This window comes from Pelobates fuscus, chromosome 9, assembly GCF_036172605.1.
Source record: "Pelobates fuscus isolate aPelFus1 chromosome 9, aPelFus1.pri, whole genome shotgun sequence".
NCBI lineage: Eukaryota > Metazoa > Chordata > Amphibia > Anura > Pelobatidae > Pelobates > Pelobates fuscus.
In genome coordinates, this window is record NC_086325.1 from 132,547,644 (window position 1) to 132,570,016 (window position 22,373).

A 22,373-nucleotide genomic window follows, 5' to 3' on the forward strand; every position below is an offset into this window, starting at 1 on the left:
CCAGTACCAGGTGGGACAGTCCCTATTTGGGTGTCAAACTATTTTCCCCGTTTTTCTCTATTGATGTGCATCTATTTGTAGAAGCTGTCGATTGTACGTATAGCAATGAGTGCATATAACAGACTCTCACAGCAATAAAACTCCTAGGAATGTTGTCTTTCAGCTAATCTAGATGTCTACCTCTAAAATAGTTTAGTCTGTGTAAAGAAAATACGCTGGTGTTGTTTTAAATTACATTTTATGTTACATAAATGGTTATTAGAAGTTCACAGTCTCCTACAATGTCCCAAATTAACAACACCCTCTAAAAGAAGAGTGTCCATCTATGTCCATTTGGTATGGGGTAATATGGTGAGAAAACCAAAGTTTCCAAACAGGTCCTTCCACAGCACAAGACACACAGACTTGTATGGCAGATACGTGACATTGCTTGATTATGGGAGAGGTAAGGGACACCAGTGGAATGGTCTAGGGGCAAACTCCCAAGGGCCCTCAGCTGGACCCAGACAATGTCAGAAATCTCTGTCAATTTGTAGTCCTTGTCTGACCCCCAAACCCAGTCTTTAGAGTGCGGTATGTCCACAGAGGCTGCCTGCCGTGTGCCTGCTGTTTGATTGTTAAATGCATCTGTTGTCACATAAATTTTAATATCATGATTTTATTAATAATGCTCATTAATTTTTGGGGAGGTTGTATTGATTAAAACAAGGCCCTGCTGTGTGTGTATTTCAATAAATCACAGCAGCAGAGTAAAAAGATTCACATTAAATACAGGATATACATTCCAAGGAACGTATATGGGGATCTCCTCATGAGTCACGTTGAACAGTAACGAGTAGGGATTTTTTCCTCTCGTCAACATTCACTCGTTCTTAAGTAGAGTTAACCCCTTATGGGCCAGTTAAATTCCCTGCCATCGTCCAATCTGGTCCTTATAAATTTTACGTAATCATGGGATGTCTTGCTTGTTTATATGTACAGCTCAGTTTAACCCCTTAAGGACACATGCCATGTGTGACATGTCATGATTCCCTTCTATTCCCGAAGTTTGGTCCTTAAGGGGTTAAAGAGCGAGGCGTTGTTATAATGGAATTAATCCGTCCATGTCCACAATTGTTGGACACAATTTTTTGCATTGGAAACTTGCATCTTCTAGCACACAGGTTCCCAACCCAGTCCTCAAGTACCCCCTACCGAACAAGGATTTAGGAATTATCCTGTTGTGTCTCAAGTGTTGTTTTTCTAAAACACCTTATACACAACTGGGCAGTCCCTAAATCCTGGACTGTTAGGGGGTACTTGAGGACTGGGTTAAGAACCACCTTTCTAGCACAATGTGCAGTAGACCCCTATGACATCTTACTGCCTTGACATGGAAAATATTTTTGGAAGATTCTGTAATCCTGCAAGATCTTCCGTAGACCTCCAGTTTGTACTTTAGACTAATGTAACTCCATGTAGCTGAAGCCACCAGGAGCTGAACAAGATGGCTCTGAGGAGGGAGTATAACGTCTTACCTAATTCCTCTCCCAGCACCTCCATACTTGTTGGCATGTCACATGCCAAAGACCTTATAAGTGCCGCCTTAACAGTACAGTACTCATTTTATTTGTGATGAAGAGATGAAAGGCTGTATCTTGTATCTTGCTAAGACTTGTATTGCACTCCAAAATACCACAGTTGGGGCACTAACATATAAGCTATCTCACAGCATGTGAGGACTTATTTCTAAATCTGTGTGTTAAAGATTAAAGGACCACTCTAGTGCCAGGAAAACATACTCGTTTTCCTGGAACTAGAGTGCCCTCAGGGTGCCCCCACCCTCAGGGTCCCCCTCCCGCCCGGCTCTGGAAAGGGGAAAAGTGGTAAAACTTACCTTTTTCCAGCGCTGGGCGGGGAGCTCTCCTCCTCCTCTCCGCCTCCTCTCCGCCCCGTCGGCTGAATGCGCGGCAAGAGCTGCGCGCGCATTCAGCCGGTCGCATAGGAAAGCATTTACAATGCTTTCCTATGGACGCTTGCGTGCTCTCACTGTGATTTTCACAGTGAGGATCACCCAAGCGCCTCTAGCGGCTGTCAATGAGACAGCCACTAGAGGATTAGCCAATTAGCCAAGGCTTAACCAATTTATAAACATAGCAGTTTCTCTGAAACTGCTATGTTTATAAAAAATTGGGTTAACCCTAGCTGGACCTGGCACCCAGACCACTTCATTAAGCTGAAGTGGTCTGGGTGCCTAGAGTGGTCCTTTAAAAATAGTCAATTCTTTCTTGCACATTTTAAAAGGTGATTGCTGCTTTTCTCATGGTAACATTTATATTGTGGGGATTCAGATTCAGAAATCTTTAATAATGTTGACTATGAGTAAATCTGTTTTGTACGTAAAAAGTTCCCAGTTGCCATGGATACCTACTGTCTTTGCTAAGGGTCTCAGATGCCAGCCCTAATGGTCACGCACACTTGCATTTAGAATAAAAACACTTAACTCAGTAATGTGTAATGTTCATCTTTTAATTATGTCCTAACGTGGCAGTGTGAGCACAATAACCACTACATCTCAGCGTATTACTGAATTGATATTCGTACTAAGGAAGTGTAAGTTCTTTATTATCAATGTAGCTGGAGAGAGGTGGGCTCTAGGTGCTGCGGAGAACTAAATCTTTGTCAAACTGCCCACAAATGGTTTGACAAAAATTTGTGTAATGACGAATATAGGCCTTTTAACCTATAACCATTACAACGAGGTGTAGCTGGGACCCTAATTTCCCATAATGCTCTGCCTGCCTTAGGTTTGCGAGAACATAGCACCATAATTATTTTGTTGAATTTGAGCATGATGGATGCCATCTTGCCATAGCACTTCATTGACAGACCTATACGAGAAAAAATTTGGAACCAGTCTAATTGAAATCCAATCATATGCATCCAATAGCATTGAGTTTCCTTTTTCTGGAAAAGATGGCTACCCCTTCTAAGCGCACAAATAGTTAAAACACATTTTTTTGACAAGTGTTCATATCCACCACACATCCTTGGAGATTATTCCCCGAAACACTTGTCTTTAAGTGCGGTTATGGTTTCCTTGAATCTGCTATATGCTTCTTGTTTGATTCTTGAATTTTTATTTTAGTAAGGAGAAACCATCTGTGCTGTCCGCTGAGGCCAGGCATCCATTATGGAATATGGCGTTAACTAGAAAGCCAGTGAACTGGGTGCTCTGTCATTGTCCACTATAATGGCAGACTGGTCTCTGATGAAAAAAATCTGTGCTTATTCAGCCTTTTAGAGCCCGCCTTTGTACACCAGCACTCTCCTGAAAGCGAAACTCGCTGACGGCAGATGTAAGGCTTCGTCCAGCTGGGAATATAATTACATTAATATATTCTCAATGTGGGAAATAATTGAAGCATATGTTAAAAAATAAAATGTTAGAAAAGAGGAGGCCAGAGGAAAATGTTAGCGAGGGGATAAGTAGTGATGTATGGCTTTTGTAAATTCCTAAAATAGCCTGCAGTTTTTCCGGAGTCACTTTGTACTCTGTGTCTGGGGTACTGAGAACAGCGTGACTCTGCTTAATTCACAGAGTTCAGGATTCGTACCACTGTGAGCCCGATATATAATCCCATTGGCCCCCAAGAAATATTAGTTGTATCATTTTTCATATGTATAAAGGAAGCTACAGGGTGAGATGCCATGACCTGACAATGTACTTGTTGCAGAACAGAAAAGTTAGAAAAAGGTTAAATGAACACGCCCTGCACCATAAAAATTTGATTTGAATGAAGTTGTTATGGTGCCAGTAGGTCCATGGGGCCGACTTACTTTTAGGGGCTAAACTGTTCATGAATGAAAAGTTTTGACTCTGGCCAGGGGTCAAGTCCTGGGGAAAAAAGTGTGGGAACTCCCCCCACCAAAAAAACCCCCACTCGTATGCATATATAAACGCGTGCACACACATACACTCACAGACACACACATGCTCTTAGATACTCACAGACGCACACACATACTCAGACACTCACACAGTGGTGTATTTTCATTTTGTGCTGCCCTAGGCATGACTATACCTGAGAACCCCCTAATCTAAATTTACCACCCCTTCCTGTCAAGGGCGCACCGCTTCCTGATTAAGAACCCACCCCTTCCTCTTTAGACTCCACCTTTTCCTGCTCCTTTTAAAGAAATACTATAGTGCCAGGAAAACAAAGCTGTTTTCCTGGCACTATAATTCCCTGTAGTGCCCCCCCTCCCTCATGTCCTCCCCTCCCCCACTTGACACTGATGGGGTTAAAATCCTATGGGTATTTAGCAGATGCTGGATGTCCTCATGCACAGGGTGAGGACGTCCAGCATCAGTTAGGCGACTTTTGGTCACCTAACCACCCGAAAGTCCCTCTAGTGGCTGCCTGATAGACAGCCACTAGAGGTGGAGTTACCCCTCAAGGTAATTATTGCAGTTTCTGAGAAACCGCAATAATTACACTTGCAGGTTTAAGGGGACTGGGACACTGCACCCAGACCACTTCAATGAGCTGAAGTTGTCTGGGTGCCTATAGTGTCCCTCTAAGCACACTCTCTGACAGACACCCACACTGGCAGATACACACTGACAGTAACACACACACTCAGTGACAAACACACAGACGTCACTGATTTGACACACACACTCATTCATTGACACACACAACACACTGACAGACACACACTAATAGTCACACACACACTAAATGACAAACAGACTCTCACTGATTTGACAGACACTTACAAACATACACTAACAGAAGCACATACACGCAAACATGTGCATACACTAACAGAAGCACATACACTTATACGCACACACACGTGCATACACTAACAGAAGCACATACACTCATACACACACACGTACATACGCTAACAGACGTAAATACACTCATACACACACACACACACTGACACAAACACACACATACACCAACAGACATGAACTAACATACACACACATACATAGACTAACAGACATACACACACACACACATACACACACACACTAACAGACATACATATATACAAATTAACATTGCCCACCCACCCAGCCTCCCTACCATTTATGAAAGCTGGCATGGATGGGTCCCTGGGGTCCAGTGGGGCTGCAGTGAGGCGGGCTGCTCTCTCCCTGTCACACGCGGCGAGGGAGCTGTGTCCTCTCTGCTCCCTCTCGCCGCGTGGGTTGTCTGCTGATACAGGGAGCCGGAATATGACGTCATATTCCGGCTTCCTGCATCAGCAAACGGCGCGAGGCGAGAGGGAGCAGAGAGGACACAGCTCCCTCGCCGCGTGTGACAGGGAGAGAGCAGCCCGCCGGGGGAGGGGGCAGGCAGGCAATCAGGTGCCCCCCCATGACAGGGGGAACAGAGGGCATTTGGGGGCGGCATCTTTTGCCGCCCCCTGAGTGCCTGCAGGGGGAACGGCGTTCCTGCTGTGAAGAAAGTGCAGGAACGCCGTTCCCACGCAGGACTCGAGCCCTGACTCTGGCACTTTTTATCTTTGCTCATCCCCTTCCTCTTTCCTCCGTTTTTTGAAACTGGAAGCCTCTGACAGCCTCGGGCAGGGCCACCGCTAATTGGCTGAAATCATCAGCTGATGCTCTAAACCAATCACTAGTTACCCATTCATTAAAACTGCTTGAGAAAAATATGTAAGTTTCTCAAGCCTCATTGTGAATGAGGAGCTACTGATTGGCTTAGAGCCTCAGCTTACTCTCTCGGCCAATCAGTGTCACCCCTGTCCGAGGCAACCTGTTTCAAGAAGCAGAGAGAAGAGAAAGAGCAGGGGCAGAGCTAAAGGGGGCTTAGGGGTTAAACCGTTTGTGAAGTTGTTATGGTGCCCTGAGTGTAATGTCATTTGTCAGTTTATGACTACTCTGTGTGTATATATATATATATACACACATACATACATATATATATATTTATTTTTTTTACAAATAAACCTGTATATTTTTGTCCAGCAAGCAGAGACTACGTAATAAACAAAATTGGAAGGGTTATCCACTAAAATGTTTTTTTTGGGGAAATCAAAGTTCAAATTTTGTCGAAAAATGCCCAAACTGGAAACATTCTGCAAGTCAGCCATGCTTGTTTTCAGCTCAGCTACTTTAGTTTTAAATTTGATATTCTCTTTGATTAAGCAACAATTTACAGTCTAGTCTAGTGAATAAACCTGGTAGAGTAAAATCCTAGCTTCTTATATAAGTGGTATGTGCATATCTGTTGTTCACTAGTCTTTGCGTTTAACGTTCCTCTAAAATGAAATTAAAATAGTTGGTTTAATTACAGTGATATTATAATAATGTGGCATTGAGATGATTGCAGTGCTGTATATAATTGTGTGTGTCACTACATCACTGGTTCCATTATAATTCAATGTCATTAGGCCAGGTGGGTTTCAATGTGTATCCCCCTCATGTTTAATGGGGAAGATCGAATTTGTTGATCAATGAAGCACTTTGATTACTCAATGGGCAAACTAGACTTTCCCAAATGACATCACTGATACAAGGGATGGAGTTTGGGAAGAAAATATGAAAGGCACATTTCAGGGACAGCTTCTTAGCATCATAACCATAACACCATGCAGCAGTGCTATAGTGCATGCAGTGTTCCTATAGGGGCTTTATTACTTGTTGCAACTAACAAAGATCCTTGCACTGGCTGATGGGAGTGAAAGTGACAAGTGACAACAATACATGTTAAATATAAAAATACTAACATTTTAACTGATTGGTGTCTACCAAGGTTTGAATGGAAGCTGTGGTGTATTTTGGTTTTGTCCTGCACTAGGCATGACTAAACTCGGGCACCCCGCTAATCTAAATTTGCTCCACCCCTGACTGTGTCTCTTCCTATTTAAGATCTCCCTTTCCGCCATAATCTCCGCTCCTTCCTCTTCAGGCTTCACCTTCTTGACATGTGCACAGACGTTATTCGGCATGTGCTAAATTATAAATAAAACACTGACACCGCTTATTCTGTTGGAGTATACCGTCCACAGCTTTATTTTTTTTTTTAAGATTCTTTATTTATGATGTTTTTTGTTTTATACAGTAAATTAATTGGGATAGGGTTACAGAAGAAAAATAAGGGAGGGGTAGGGGAGGGAGTAATACACAGTCGTATAGTAATATGTTACATTCTGGTTTTCTAGCCGTTTGAGTTATACAATTGCCCAACATATAAACATTGATCAGACAAGTCTGAGCTGTATCTTGTTCCACATAACCTTGGTGAGGAAGTAGACAGGAGTCCAGGGGAGGGGGAAAGGAAGAAAGAAGCAGAGGGAAGACCTGGTTTGCACCGGTTTGTGCATGCTTTCTGCTGCGGGCCCATTTGGCGTGTATTGTCGAGGTAGGCCCAGTGCGGTCCTTTCCTATATCCCAGGTTTGATCATCCCGCTCCCCCCCCCTCGTTCCCCCCGTGATCACCGGTGAAGATACTGTCGTTCGTCAGTTGCCTATTGCTATGGTGACCTTTCGGTTACGTCATGTGGCCAGATGTAGGCTATGGTCTCTGTCTTTCTTTGTAGCATGGTTTGGCGTGTGTTTAGGGCGTATGTATTTCGATAAGGAAACTAGCCAGTTCTTGTGTATCCTGTGCGTGGGTAAGGTTGCAGTGCCTTGGTAGGGGGATGGGTCATGAGATGGTTCCCCTGATAAGGGGGGCCACTCCGGTGAGCGGGTAAGGTAGTTTGCGACACGGAGTCCCAGCCTCGCGATTCCGGTGGGGTCAGGTAGTGGTTGGGTTTGAGGGGATCTTTATGTTGTATTTAGCGGGTTCTATCTGTGCATGTGCTGTAGGGGGTCCTTATCTGAGGGGTGTTAGATCCCGTAATTAGTATATCTGGGTTTACCAGGGTATGGAGGTATCTCCCTCGATCCATGGGTCCCATATCTTATGAAAGCGCTTAGGCGTGTCGTGGAGTAGGGATGTGAGCTTATCCATTTGTATGTGGTCTTGTATTTTTTTGGTGATAGATGTCTGTGATGGTATTCTGTTTGTCGACCAAAGTTCCGCTATCGCTCGCCTAGTTGCTAAGGCGATACGGGCGCTGAGTTTGTTTTCTGATCTAGTGAGGTCTTCTAGGGGTTTTGAAAGTAGTAGTGCCCAAGGGTCTAATGGATATGGTTTGTGTAGGATTTTAGTCAATAGAGCAGTGACCTTGTGCCAAAGGGGTTTGATTTTGGGGCAAGTCCACCAGCAGTGGAGGAACGTCCCTTGTTCTCCGCACAATTTCCAGCAAGTGTTGGGTGTTTTGTGTATGATTGCTAGGCGTTGGGGTGTGAGGTACCAACGGAAAAGCATCTTATATGCTTGTTCCGTGTGTGTTACACAGATCGATATCGAAGCCGTAGCTTCCCATATGTCTGCCCAATCTGTGGAGTCCTCTGGGGGTCCCAGATCCTTCTCCCAGGCTGCTATGTACGGTAGTGTGACTTGAGTGGGGTGAGTTGCCAGGGTTGTGTATAAATCCGATATTTGTCCTCTTCTAGTTGGGCATTGTGTGCATTCTTTTTCGAATCGGGAGAGTGTGGATGTGCCTGCTTGTCGGATTATTGGAGTTGAGGCAAAGCTGCGTATTTGAATATATCTAAAGTGGTCAAACGTTGTTAGTGTGTCGGCTTCCTTGATTTCTGAGTATTGTATCACTTTGTCATCTTGGTATAGGTGACCGAGTCTTACTATGTCTCTTTGATCAAAGCTGGCGAAATGGGCTGGCGTAAGACCTGGTGGGAATAGTTTGTTCCTCCAGATCGGGGTCATTGGGGAGAGGAATGAAGATAGCTCATATTTGTTCTGCAGTTTGTCCCATAAGTCTATAGAGTGATTGATGGCTGGGGCGGTTGGGGGGGGTAGGGGTCGGTGTGGTTTAGGGACCCACATGTAGAGGGAAGGGTGGTCTCTTCCGAAGATAGTATGTTCTATATCTACCCATCTTTTAGTTTGTGGGGGAACGTGCCACTGTTGGATTTGGGTCAATTGTGCCGCTGCGTGATAGTGCGAGAAGTTTGGGAGCCCCAGTCCTCCCTGCTTTTTGGGGACATAGAGGGTGGTTCTGCTGACTCTGGGTTTGCGACCGTTCCATATGAACCTATCAACCGCCGTTTGTAAGGTCTTGAGGTCTGCTTTGTGGGGAGATATGGGCAGTGTTTGAAAGAGATATAGTAGTCGGGGGAGTAAGTTCATTTTCACGGACGCTATTCGGCCGAGCCATGAGACCCCCAGAGTCGCCCATTTTTGGAGGTCGGCGTGGGCTCTTCTCAGGAGCGGCTTGTAGTTTTTGTCGTATATGGTGGTTAGGTCGACTGGTAGCTGGATTCCCAGGTACGTTATGTCCGAGGGGCATATTCGGAATGGGTATTTGTTTTTTAGGTCGATAAGTTGTGAGTCTGAGAGTTGTATTGGCAGAATTTCCGATTTCGCAATGTTCAATTTGTATCCTGCTACCATTGCGTATTCTTGTATAGTGGTCAACATGGATTCTATGGATTGGTCTGGGTTGGTGAGTGTGAGGAGTATATCATCTGCATAGGCAGATACTGTGTATGGTTCCCCTCTAATGGTTACTCCCTCTATGCGAGGGTTGGTGCGGATGGCTTGGAGGAGGGGCTCCAGTGAGATCGCGAACATGAGGGGCGAAAGTGGGCAGCCCTGCCGTGTTCCGTTAGATATTGGGAATCTGGGTGGAGAGATGTTGGGAAGCAGTAAGGCTCCTTGAGGGGAGTGGTAAGTTGCCTGCAGGAATGCTATGAACGGGTTCGGGAAATTCATGTGTTCTAGTGTGCGATATAGGAAAGGCCACAGGAGGCGGTCAAATGCCTTTTCGGCGTCTAGTGAGATTACGGTGGTGGGGATTTTACGGTGTTGGGTTAGCCATATAAGGTCGATGTTTCTACGTGTGTTGTCTAGTGCTTGCCTGTTGGGGATAAAGCCTACTTGGTCAGGGTGTATTAATTTGTCTAAGTATGGGTTAATTCTGTTGGCCATCATTTTGCTCATGATTTTGAGGTCCACGTTGAGTAGGGAGATTGGTCTGTAGTGTTCGGGTTCGGTGAGATCCTTATTAGGTTTGGGGAGTAAGCAAATGTTTGCTGTCGTCATGTCAGTCGGAAGGTGTTCTCCTCTCAGGGTAGCGTTAAATACCGCGCAGAGGTGTTTAAGGAGTAAGGGGCTAAACTCTTTATAATAAAGAGCAGTGTAGCCGTCTGGTCCTGGGCTTTTGTTGGGCTTACAGGCCCCGAGAGCTGTTGCCATTTCTTCTACTGTTGCTTCTGCTGCTAAGGCTTGTTTGGCCGCCTCGGTTAGGGTGGGTAATGTAATGCGTTGGAGGTAGTTGTCTAGTTGTTCCCGGTATGTCGTGGTCTCTTGGTCAAGGTGTGGGGAATGGTTGTACAGGGATTTGAAGTAGTGTTGGAATGTGTCGCCTATCTGTTCGGGTAGTTCGCTAATAGTGCCCGTCTTTGTGCGTATAGATGAGATTTTTTTGGCCTCTATGCGTTTTTTGAGCCGTCGGGCCAGCATGGTGTCGGCTTTGTTGCCAGTTTCATAGTATTTCTGCTTTAGCCACATCATTGCTTTGGTCGTGTCTGTGTGCGTGAGTCGCTTGAGAAGGTCTCTGGTGGCGGTGAGGTCGCGCAGTGTTCGTGGCTGTGGGTCGCGTTTGTGGCTTGTTTCAAGTTTTCGCAGCTTGGTTAATGTTTCCGTTAGTTGTTGTATTTTTTTCTTTTTGTGGGCAGTGGCTAGGCTAATGAGGGTTCCTCTGATCACTGGTTTGTGAGCAGCCCACAGTGTTATTGGGGAAGCTACCGAGTGCGTGTTAGTGTCGAAATATTCTTTAATAGTTTGGGCAATTGAGAGCCTAATTTGGGTATCGTGAAGGAGTAGTGGGTTCAGCCTCCACGACCAAGGTCGCTTTAGGTCCGGTATGCGAATGGTAAGTGTTATGTCGGCGTGATCCGACCATGAGATGGTCCCTATGGATGTATGAGATACCTGAGATGTCAAGTTCGGTGATATGAGGAAGTGGTCTATGCGTGAATACGTGGTATGCGGGTGCGAGTAGAAGGTATAGTCGCGGGTGGACGGGTGTTGTGCCCTCCATATGTCGACTAAGTCTTGTGTAGCTAGAAATTGTGCGAAATATGTGTCATTCCTGGGTGGTTGCGTTGCTTCCCGTGTTGACCTGTCAATGGCGGGGATATGCGTGGCGTTGCAGTCTCCACCTACTATAAGGCGTTTACCTGTGTAAGCCTGTAGATGCGACGCGTATTGTTGCCAAAATGTGTTGTGTGGGATGGTCGGGGCGTATACCGAACTTATGGCATAAGAGTTTACGCCTATTTTCCCTTCTATTGTAACATATCGCCCTTGCGGATCAATGGTACTCTTGATGTCTGTTAGGGGGCATGTGGATTTGAGGAGGATAGCGACACCTTTCGTCTTAGTATCTGGGGAGTGGGCCATGTAGCTCTGCTTGTAGTATCGGTTGGTGAGGGGGAACGATCTTGTGGTTGTGAAGTGCGTTTCCTGTAGGAGTAGGATATCTATGTGTTGTCTGTGTGCCCATCGTAGTAAGCCGTGTCTTTTGGCTGGTGTGTTGAGGCCCTTGGCGTTAATGGAAACGCATTTTAAAGACATGGGCATTGTGGTGGCCGCTGCCCCGAGTTGGGTTTAATGCCTGTCTTGGTGCGTGGTGTGTTAATGGGTAGTGGGTAAGGTGGTAGGTAGCTCAGGGAGCGGGCTGGGGCTCCGTGCCGCGGCTTTGGAAAGGGGGGGCAGGAGGGGAGGGGGCAAGGGAAGTGAGGTTCAACAATAACAATAACGGCCCGAGGGGCCAAGCTACTGGTCTTACTCGTTGCCAGCAGGTGGTGGGGTGGTTCGCCTAACCGCTCCTTGAGGTGCGGAGGTGGAGGTATGTAGTGTGGTGGTCTATAGTGGCGGATAGCCAGAATCGCAGTCTGGCCCTTTGATCAAGTCTATGCAATGCCTGTGCGGGGTGTCGTCCGATTATACCATGTGTTATGTCCTGGTGCCCGCGGTACCGCCCTCCCCCCCCCCCCCCAGAGGAGGAGGGGGGCCGGAGAGAGGCCCCGCGCGCCCCGTGCCCAAAAGGTGTATGGGCATAGTGCGTACTATACCCAGAGTCAGTTGTCCTTGGAGGGGTATGGAGTATACCAGGGGGGTGGTGTGTCCTGTTGTGGCTGTCTCCCATTGTGTCGGTCGCTATAGCTGGTCGGGGGGCCCAGGGATCTGTGCTTTATTTATGGATTTGTATACCTGTTCAAGATACATGGAAAGAGAAAGAAAGATAAACATACATGCAACGGCATATAACAGAAGATTTTCCGGGTCTTAATGGTAGTAAAACATTATTAAAACATTACTTTGTGTATTTCAATTACTGTATTACACCTTTCACCATTGTAGTCCTGTTGTGCATACAATCTCATAGTGATTACATTCTCTTTATAATCGCTTTTCTGATGAAGTACATTGTCTATCACCTGGGCATATCCAGTAACTTCTTTCTGTCAAGCTAAGAGCTGCTAGCTAGCTAGTCATTGTCATATCTTGTGCAGCCCTTATTCTATGGTGTTTTGTTGTTCCGTAACATGTTCCCATATGTTTGTCACATTTAAGTGTTCCTCATTGTGATAGGTGTTTCTCTTGTTTCCCCCCTCCCTTTTTATTAGTTTTTTTGTATTTTTATTTATTATTTTTTTTTTTTTTTTTTTTTTTTGTGTGTTTGTTTATTAATAGCAATAATTGGTTATGTGCAATATAACTATTTATCCATATGTTAAATTTTTGTATAGATATTATCCCTCCCCCCTTTTTTATTTTTATTTTTTTATTTCCCCTCATAACAATATTCGGTTACGTGCAATGTAATTATTTACTCATATGTTTCGTTTTTATATAGGTATTCTTTCCTTCTTCTTTTTTTTTTTTTTTTTTTTTGTTATTATTATTTTAATTATTTTTGTTTTTTCTGTTTTTTTATTTTTATTTTTTTTATTTTTTTTTTTTTTTGTTCTATTATTAATATTATAACAATATTTGGTTGTGTGTAATTCTCATTGCTTTGGGGTTGTGAAGGGTGTGGAAGGTGTGCGGTGTTAATGTGTGCTCATGCTGTGAAATTATGGGTACATGCAGTCCAGTAATGCAAGCCTAGAAAAGTACATGTGTTGATAGTGCTGTGTGGTATATCTTATCTGCCATGTTGACGGTGGTTATGTAGCAGGTCATCGGAATGTCTTTTCTGGGAGAGTCTTGGGGGGTCTTGCGTCGGGGTCCTGGGGCATAGGAACGGGTGCAGTCCATGGTATGTTGTCGGAGACACGGTGCTTTCGTCGTGTGGCATCCTTTTGTCGACCTGTGGTGGTTAGGCCTGATTGTCTCCAGCGGGTGAGAGGCGTCGTTGATGGTTGGCTTCTTCTCTTCGGGTAGGCGGTGTTCGGGCCGCGCTGGGCCCCGTTCCGTTGTTGGCATCCAGGGGGGGTAGTCCCAGTCGCTCCGCAAAGCTGTTCACGTCTGCTATGTCGTGTAGGGTGTAGGTTTGGTCGTTTTTGCGCACTGTAAGTTTAAAGGGATGCCCCCATGCATACCGCATCCGACGTCGCGTGAGTTCCAGGGTAAGTGGTCGCAGTTCTCTGCGCTTCCTCAGGGTACTGGGAGCCAGATCTTGGAAGAATTGCACCTGGTGGCCTTCTATCTGAAGGGGGTTGTCCCGTGCGGCTCTCATTATGGCCTCTTTAATGTGGTAGTAATGGAGCCGCACTATCACATCTCGCGGCCGGCTCATTCCGGGCGTGGGGGCCCGCAGTGCCCTTTGGGCTCGATCTAAGAGGAGCTCGGCTGGGGGTGCTTCTGGGAGCAGGCTGCAGAAGGTCTCTCTTATGGTGGATGCGAGGGATTCCATGTCTACCGTCTCGGGCAGGCCTCTTATTCTTATATTATTTCTCCTCGACCTGTTGTTGAGGTCTTCTTGGGCATCCTCCAGTTGTTTCACCTGGTCTCTGAGGCCTTTTATGGCCTGCTCTTGTGCGTCTGCTCTGGAGGTAGCGCCCTCCATTTTGTCTTCTAAGGAGTTGGTGCGTTGCACGAGGTCTGTGAGGCCTGCCCGTAACGGCGCCAGGTGCTTGGTGAATTCCGCAGCCATGTTTAGTTTGATGTCGTGTAGGAGACTACGAAGGTCGTCTTTTGTGATGGGGTTGGTGTTTTGGTGACTTATGTCACTCGCAGCAGAGTCGGAGTCATATTCTCTTTGCTCTTCGGCTCTTTGCTCGTCCTCCGGCTTGCGGCTACGGAAGATTGGAGCCACGGCCGTCCCTTGTTTAGACTTGCGTCCGCCGCCCATCCTCTCGGTGGTACCGCTGTTTGATGGTACTGATGCAGGTTTTTGGGGCGATTTTGGGTCAGGATTGCAGCTGATATTAGCTTAAGATGGGCCAGATTTTGCGGAGCTCTAGCAAGTTGCCGCCATTCGCACCGGAAGTCAGGCGCCGCCCCCGTCCACAGCTTTATTAAATATAAAATCTTTAAATGAACAATTTAGGGTCATTGTCAACAGTAATAACTTTGTTCCGCTCGATCCCAAATACCCCCGACAATGACCCTACCAAAACAATACGAACATAACAATTGATACATAACGAATAATACCTGGCCTACCAAAGAGGCCCCCAACATTTGTTTACCTGCAGGGGTGTACCCAGACACCCCTAGGTTCGTCGCCACTGACGGGCTAGAACACTTTAACTCCGGCCTACTACAGCCTAGACCTTGGCATAACACTTTCATAACCCACAAATATCCAGTTTACCCAAGCCCTATTTCCCACCGCTGTGACCAAACGGGAACTACCACAAAAAACCATAAAGGGAGGGTGGGAGGGACAATTCACAGGTAAGGGCAGCTCAGATTAGAATGGCCTAAACTTAAAATGGCCGCTATTTCAACTACCACTCTCCTCCCCACCAGCTAGGCCCCGCCCCTGACCTCCAGCTCACCTGCCAACTTTCTGGCCCTGTCAAGGCCCACTCCCCCCCTGCGTTGCTCCGTGGGCTTCAAATCTTAGAGTTCCATCTTTTCTTACCTCATCCTTTTACGTACAAACACTCACACTGACCCATACACACACTGTTTAACCAACACACACTTTCACTGACAGACACACACACTCACTGAATAGACATACTCCAACACACATTAAAAAAAAAAAAACACTCACTGGCAGACACACACTTTAACTGACACTCACACACAGACACACACCAATATAAGTTGCAGGGGCGTTTTTTGCTGGCCCCCTAGAAAGTGCGCCCCAGGGCAAATGCCTTGTTAGCCTCTGGATAGATACAGCGTTGAATGGAACTGTCCATTTTTTCCAACTTGGGCACCTCTAGTGGTCATTTTGCAATGTCATGGACAGCATTGCAATGTTTTTCTAGGTATAACAATTCACATGTTTATGTCCTGTATTAACTGAGCTGATATTTGGAATTACAGATGCACAACTTACCCTAGCCTAGTGCAATGCAAACTTCACTTTTCAGAATATCTACAATTTGAGTGCATGCATACTTCTTCTTGTCCCAAAAGCATGCAATCTGTAGGATTTTTAGCACTACATACTGAGAGCCGGTGGGGTGGACTCCGTGAATGGATTAATGGGTTAACCAAAAACTCAAATAAACAAGGCAGTAGCATGAAATGCAGCAGTATTTATAATCCATTATAATTTATACATGACTCAGTTCTGCGGTGACGTATGCGCTGCCTTTGAAAAACCATTAGGGAAGGATAAAAAGATTTCTTTAAGTGCAGATTATCATGATTTCATTATGCAGCTCCAGGGCACCAGCGACAGATAGAACAGTGTACTGCCATTCAGGACAGTTGGTACTCAGTAGGAAATTGCTAATTAAAGAAGAAATCACACTATATATATATATTTTTTCTGGCTGGTTGTTTTTCAGTTTGGCATGTTTTTGTCTCATTTAAATGCTGCTAATTAGCATGACATTTTTTTTTAGCTGACAGTGGTTTTATTTATTGATCTATTTGAGGGTATGTTTATTTCGGTCTGCTAGATAAACCTACCACAACATTATCTTGCTGCATTGTAGAAAATTAATTAAATAAAAAAATACATTGAACTTAATTCTCCTGGATCAGCAGATCTGTGCCCAAGAACCCGTTTTTTTTTTTTATTGATTACTAATATAAACAAAAATGTGTGTTATCCCCAAATCTTGCATCATTGGGGATCATTGATTGGGTAACAACTATTGATCAACCAACAACCAACGTCACTAGTAAAGTATAGCTGCAAGGGACATCCATATATCACTTGGTCATTAAAGGGACACTATAGTCACCAGAACAACTACACCTTATTGAATTTGTTCTGGTGAGTAGAATCATTTACCTTCAGGCTTTTTGCTGTAAACACTGTCTTTTCAGAGAAAATGCAGTGTTTGCATTACAGCCTAGTGATAACTCAACTGGCCACTCCTCAGATGGCTGTTAGAGATCCTTCCTGGGTCATGGCTGCCTAAAATGCTTTCAAAGATTCAGTATCTCCTACCTCTGAATGCAGACACTGAACTTTCCTCATAGAGATTCATTGATTCAATTAAAGGACCACTCTAGTGCCAGGAAAACATACTCGTTTTCCTGGCACTAGAGTGCCCTGAGGGTGCCCCCACCCTCAGGGACCCCCTCCCGCCGGGCTCTGGAAAGGGGAAAGTGTTTAAAACTTACCTTTTTCCAGCGGTGGGCGGAGAGCTCTCCTCCTCCGATCCTCCTCTTCTCCTCCCCGTCGGCTGAATGCGCACGCGCGGCACGAGCTGCGCGCGCATTCAGCCGGTCACATAGGAAAGCATTCATAATGCTTTCCTATGGACGCTTGCGTGCTCTCACTGTGATTTTCACAGTGAGAATCACGCAAGCGCCTCTAGCGGCTGTCAATGAGACAGCCACTAGAGGAAATAGGGGAAGGCTTAACCCATTCACAAACATAGCAGTTTCTCTGAAACTGCTATGTTTATGAAAAAATGCGTTAACCCTAGAAGGACCTGGCACCCAGACCACTTCATTAAGCTGAAGTGATCTGGGTGCCTAGAGTGGTCCTTTAATCTCTATGAGGAGATGCAGATTGGCCAGGGCTGAGTTTGAATTATGCTGGCTCTGCCCTGATCTGCCTCTTTGTCAGTCTCAGCCAATCCTATGGGGAAGCATTGTGATTGGATCAGGCTACCACTTCTGATGATGTCAGCAGACTGCTTGTTTTTTGTTGTTGTTGTTGAGGCAAACAGCATGCAGATCTACAGATTCTGGCTTGAATACAGTAAGATTTTGCTATATTTATGGAGGCATGAGGGGCCCAGGGGGGCTAGATGGTGGTTTTAACACTATAGTGTCAGGAATACATGTTTGTGTTCCTGACCCTATAGTGATCATTTAACATTTGTAACCTCAGATTGCACATAAACTATGTTCTGCTATTTAGTAGCATAACGTATCAGCTATTCACTAAGGTGAGAATTATCGAGAGTTCACAGTGAATTCAAAATTAATTTCAAATTTAAGAACAAAATAGCTGAACTTTAAATACTCTCTAGGTCACCTAGGCTTCTAGTTCAGCTAATTTGGCCTTAAATGTGAAATTCACTTTGGATTCAATTTCAGGATTACTTACTAGTGATTTCAAAGTGAAAAGCTAGAATAGCCAAGCTAAAAACAGAATCGACTTGCAGACTTTTTTTCTAACTAGGCTACTTTGGTCTAAATTTTGTTATTCATTTTGAATTCACGGAAATTCTAAATAACCCTGTTTGAATTCCTAACTTGAGTGAATAAGCCTTTTCCATTTCTTTAATACTTTGATACGATGTACTATGACATACATAAAGTTTTACTAAAAGTTAAACTATAACTTTTGCTTTCATATGTGATGGAAATCTGAAATTATGCATTGTGCAAAGTTAATTCAGCTGAATATATTTCTGTCGACCCACGCTGATGATAGCTTTTAAGCCAGATATATGATGCCTCCATTGAATTTAAATAGAATCTCTTGCATTTTACGTATTGACCTTAAAAGCTAACATGGTGAGAAGGGCAATTACTCGTCTGCCAGTCTGGCCAACCCATCAAACCATCCCGTGTTCACGAATGCTGATTATCGATCAATGCCTTTCTAGTTAAAGGTTCTCTGCCAGGTCAGCCTTCATTCACAGATAGTGAAATCTTGTTCTTCCTCCATCATTTGTGAAATGTAATGTTACTCTGTCTTTTTCATTTCTAGAAATAGGACCTGTGACAATCACTACAGATCCAGAGAAATTCAAGAGGGAACTGAAAGAGCTCTATGTTCAGGTACTAAAACTTCACCGGTCTACTTTTTTCCATGGAATATTTCTTTGAACGCTGAAGTTTTTTTTAAAAAAGGACAATTTACATCATGTTGTTTTCTTTTTTTTTGTCCACACACAGGGAGGTGGAGACTGTCCAGAAATGAGCGTGGGAGCAATTAAGATGGCGGTAGAAGTCTCACACCCAGGTTCTTATATATATGTTTTCACGGATGCACGAGCCAAGGACTATCGGAAGAAGCAAGAGGTTCTGCAGCTGCTACAGTTGAAGCAGTCCCAGGTTTGTCTGTCTTTGTCTGTATGATGAGGTGATCAAAGGCCTAAGAAGCTTATGGAAACTGTATAAAGAGATCATGTACTTGTTTAAAGAGGCACGGACTTGCAGGCGGTTATAAGCTGCGGCCACTTGCGATCCCCCCCAATATAAAGAAAAATCCACAGCCTTTTCTACAATTTTACATTATCTTTAGTGGCTGACTACATCACTAGTAGCTAATGCACTAAAATCTATTTAAAATCACTGAAAGGACTGCAGAATTGGTTGTTTATATGTTCAGAATGTATAAGCATCAACATGCAAAGAAGAAAGCTTGAAGCTGTCAGTAAACAGACGATGCCATGTATATCAGACAAAAAGAAAACTGCTTTGAAGTGGCAAAAATCAGTTGCCAGCATTCTTCTTACTTGAGCAATATTTTACGTCTCATCTTATTACAGCCTTGAAGTAGAAATAGATTGTATGCTTTAATATGTAATCTACTAAAAAAAAAATGCCATAAATTAACATTATGACAGAGTTCAAAGAGTATGAAGCCCCTTCTAACGTAAAAAGAAAAAAAAGCCTATTCTAAATCAGTTGTGTTAAACAACACTCTCCCAGTAATCCAGGTATCAGTTTCCCCTTTCAGTGGTCGGATAGAGCTATTACATTTTTGAGAGTGTGGATCTCAGCTGATCTGGGGGCCATCTACCACTTGAACTTCCCTCCCATGCTGGCAGTGTTCCGTACACACTTGGTAAACTGGTACCTGCATCACATCTCTTGCTAGGCAAGGTGAGCGTGGTAAAGATGAACCTTTTTCCGCACCTCCTTTACCTCTTTCAAACATTGCGTATTACGATTTTTCATGCCTTTCATGTTCTCTTTACAATCAGTACTCATTAACTATATATGGAAAAAAGAATATACAAGACAAAAATGTTCCCAGTTGACTTTGCCGAATTTTAGGAGGGTCTGGCTGTGTCAGATTTTAAATTATACTGTTAGACTTGCCATCTCTTGAAGGTAGTTGAATGGGCAAAGGAGGGATAGATGCTCATTTGAAGTAAGTGGAAGGGGTCCAGGTGGGCAGGCCTTTATTGGCATTTTTGTATTCGGATAAGATAGTTCTAGGTGTTTGGCCTCAACCAGCCTTTTTAGAAAGTCAGCCCTTTCTGTCTGGCACAGCCACCGAACTTATCTTATTTTCTCTCAACATTGACTCCATTAAATTTAATCCTTGTTGGCACCTGGATTAGAACGCAAAGCATTGCATTCTTACATATGGTTTCCCAGGTCCGTCATGTTATTTACTGGCTGGATCCTGCTAAGAACGCTTTGCACAGGAATCTGATCCTACATTTATGCAACAAATTTGCTATAGTCAAATCACTGCTTATCCGTAGGATTACACGCAGTGCCCATGCCTTGTGAGGGACTTGATGAGCTTTGAAGCATCATATCTTGTACCTGACCCTCTCGAGCATTAGATCTGTTTTCTGTATGCCACACTTCAGCACCAACGTAATTCTCCTACCCTGCCATTCTTTGGATGCTGGGAAACGGCTCTGAACACTGTGTTTTCAAATTCTGCTGCGGAATTGTAATTTAGTGCACCACTTTTCCTTGGCGAGCAGAACTCCGGAATCTGTCTATAAACTCCTGTGTCTATGGTACAAAACCCCACAGGCCCTACACAAGCTTGATCCCGCTCAGGATGGTGGATTTTGGAGATGCCAAGATGTCTTTTGTCCACATATGGTGGGACTGTCCATGGATAACCTCGTTCTGGAAAAAGATACACAAAGTAATCAAACCGGTCACCGATCATCCACCTTCCTATTCCAGCTGGCACCATTCTTCCTCCACCATACCTCAGTGACGACTTCCGCATATAAAGAATTAAATATATATGAATATTAAAATACTAAACACGGGCTACCTAATCCCTTACTGTGGTGTAAGCCTCACACACCATCTAATCCCCTGCAGTGGTGCAAACCCTCACAGACCATCTTTAGGCTTTGGTTCTAGAGTACCTCGGCCATATTCAGTTGTTTACTGCAATTTGGGAACAATGGATAACCACCACAGAAACTGTTGACTTTCATGCACTTCTTAATAGACCTCTACTCTCGTTTCTGTTTGCTGGAGACTCTGGGCTGCTTAGTATAATAGGATAGATGATGGAGACACCCATCTATCCCTCTCTCTTCTCTTTTTCTCTCTTACTGTTTTTCCTTACTTTCCCTGTTATATTTTTCTGTCTACATTTCCTTTGACTGACCAGTGTCTGACCACTGAAAGTCTGCTGTTTGACCATGCTGCTGAAAATGTGTTTGGAGAGTTTTTGTTTTCTTTACAATTGTATCGGTCAATGTAGGAAGAGCATAAAGAGAGAAAGAGAGGAGGAGAAACAAAAACAATATTTCTGTTTTCCTTCTCCAAGAGAGTGTATGCCCTGGCTATGCCAGTACTGAACTGTGATGTTAATATCTAAATCTTTAATGTACATTTAAAACATATCGAAATCTCTAATATACATTTAATGAAACCAGAGAATCACATAAAAAGCCAAGACAATTTCTAGGTGTTTTTTTAGTGAGTGTTTTATTCAATAATCAAAAGTGATGGCTCCACTTTATGACTTGTGCCTATTGTCTTTTTGTCTTAAATTAGAACATAATTCAAAGGCAAATAATTGAATACTACCTTGTCCCAAAATTGCCATTTTGTATATTGGTGGCACATTGAAAAACCTGATCACCCTTTGTTGAATATTGCATTATCCTCAACAAACTAGAAGATGACTAATGACGTTCTCAATTAATACTGAAATGTCCTTCTCAACTCTCCATCCAGCTGAATTTGTTTATTTACATTGAATGGTATGTATGTGAGATGCACATTTCATCTCAAAACTGTGATATCCTTCAGGTGGTGTTTGTGTTGACGGGAGACTGTGGGGACAGAAGCCACCAGGGTTACCGTGTGTACGAGGAGATAGCTGCCACCAGCTCTGGACAGATATTTCACCTGGACAAGCAGCAGGTCAACGAGGTGAGCAAGCAAATGAATAGATGTCCTAATTTTAGGCACAAAATATTTTTGTGGTTAACTTGTGAGTGACGGGTTTTATAAACTAGGGGGCAAGTATGCATCCCATGTGGCACGTGGAAGGTTTGTTGATGTCAGTGTTGGCCAAAATTCCCAACACTATACAGAGTTATTTACTTAAGTAAGAATTCAGTTAAAATGTAGCTGAACTTGAGACATTGTTTTTTCTGTTTAGCTACTCTGGCCTTAAATGGGAAATTCACTTTGAATTCTCACTTTAGTAAATAACACTCTATAGTGTCCTAGTGCATATTCAGATTCGGCCATCCCCACCTTTTTACCTGTAAAAAAAAAAGAGAACATATAATTTACTTAAATTATTTCCACTTTGTCGTTATGTTGGCGTTGCTTCCACGATGAATGTCAAGTTGGAGAGGAGGTGCGCCGCAAATCAGCACGTCCAATCAGATGCTTCTCACAAGTTGTTGCAGAGGAATTGCCCCTAGTGGCTGTCTTGAAGACTGCCACTAGAGGTGTGTTTAACCCAGAAACGTAAACATTGCAGTTTCTATTAAACATTGAAATGGTCTGGTTGCTTTTAGTGGTCCTTGATAATCTAACATTTTCATTTGTTGTATT

The 22,373-nt window shown here is 44.0% G+C and overlaps 1 protein-coding gene across 1 annotated transcript in view; it reads left to right on the forward strand.

Moving 5' to 3' along the window:
- Positions 1–22,373, forward strand: part of HMCN2 (hemicentin 2) — a 207,712-nt gene that overhangs the window by 2,687 nt on the left and 182,652 nt on the right. The window contains exons 2-4 of the mRNA XM_063432432.1: positions 18,352–18,422; positions 18,540–18,698; positions 21,615–21,737. Coding sequence (XP_063288502.1) covers positions 18,352–18,422; positions 18,540–18,698; positions 21,615–21,737 — 353 coding nt within the window. The remainder of the gene's footprint in view (positions 1–18,351; positions 18,423–18,539; positions 18,699–21,614; positions 21,738–22,373) is intronic.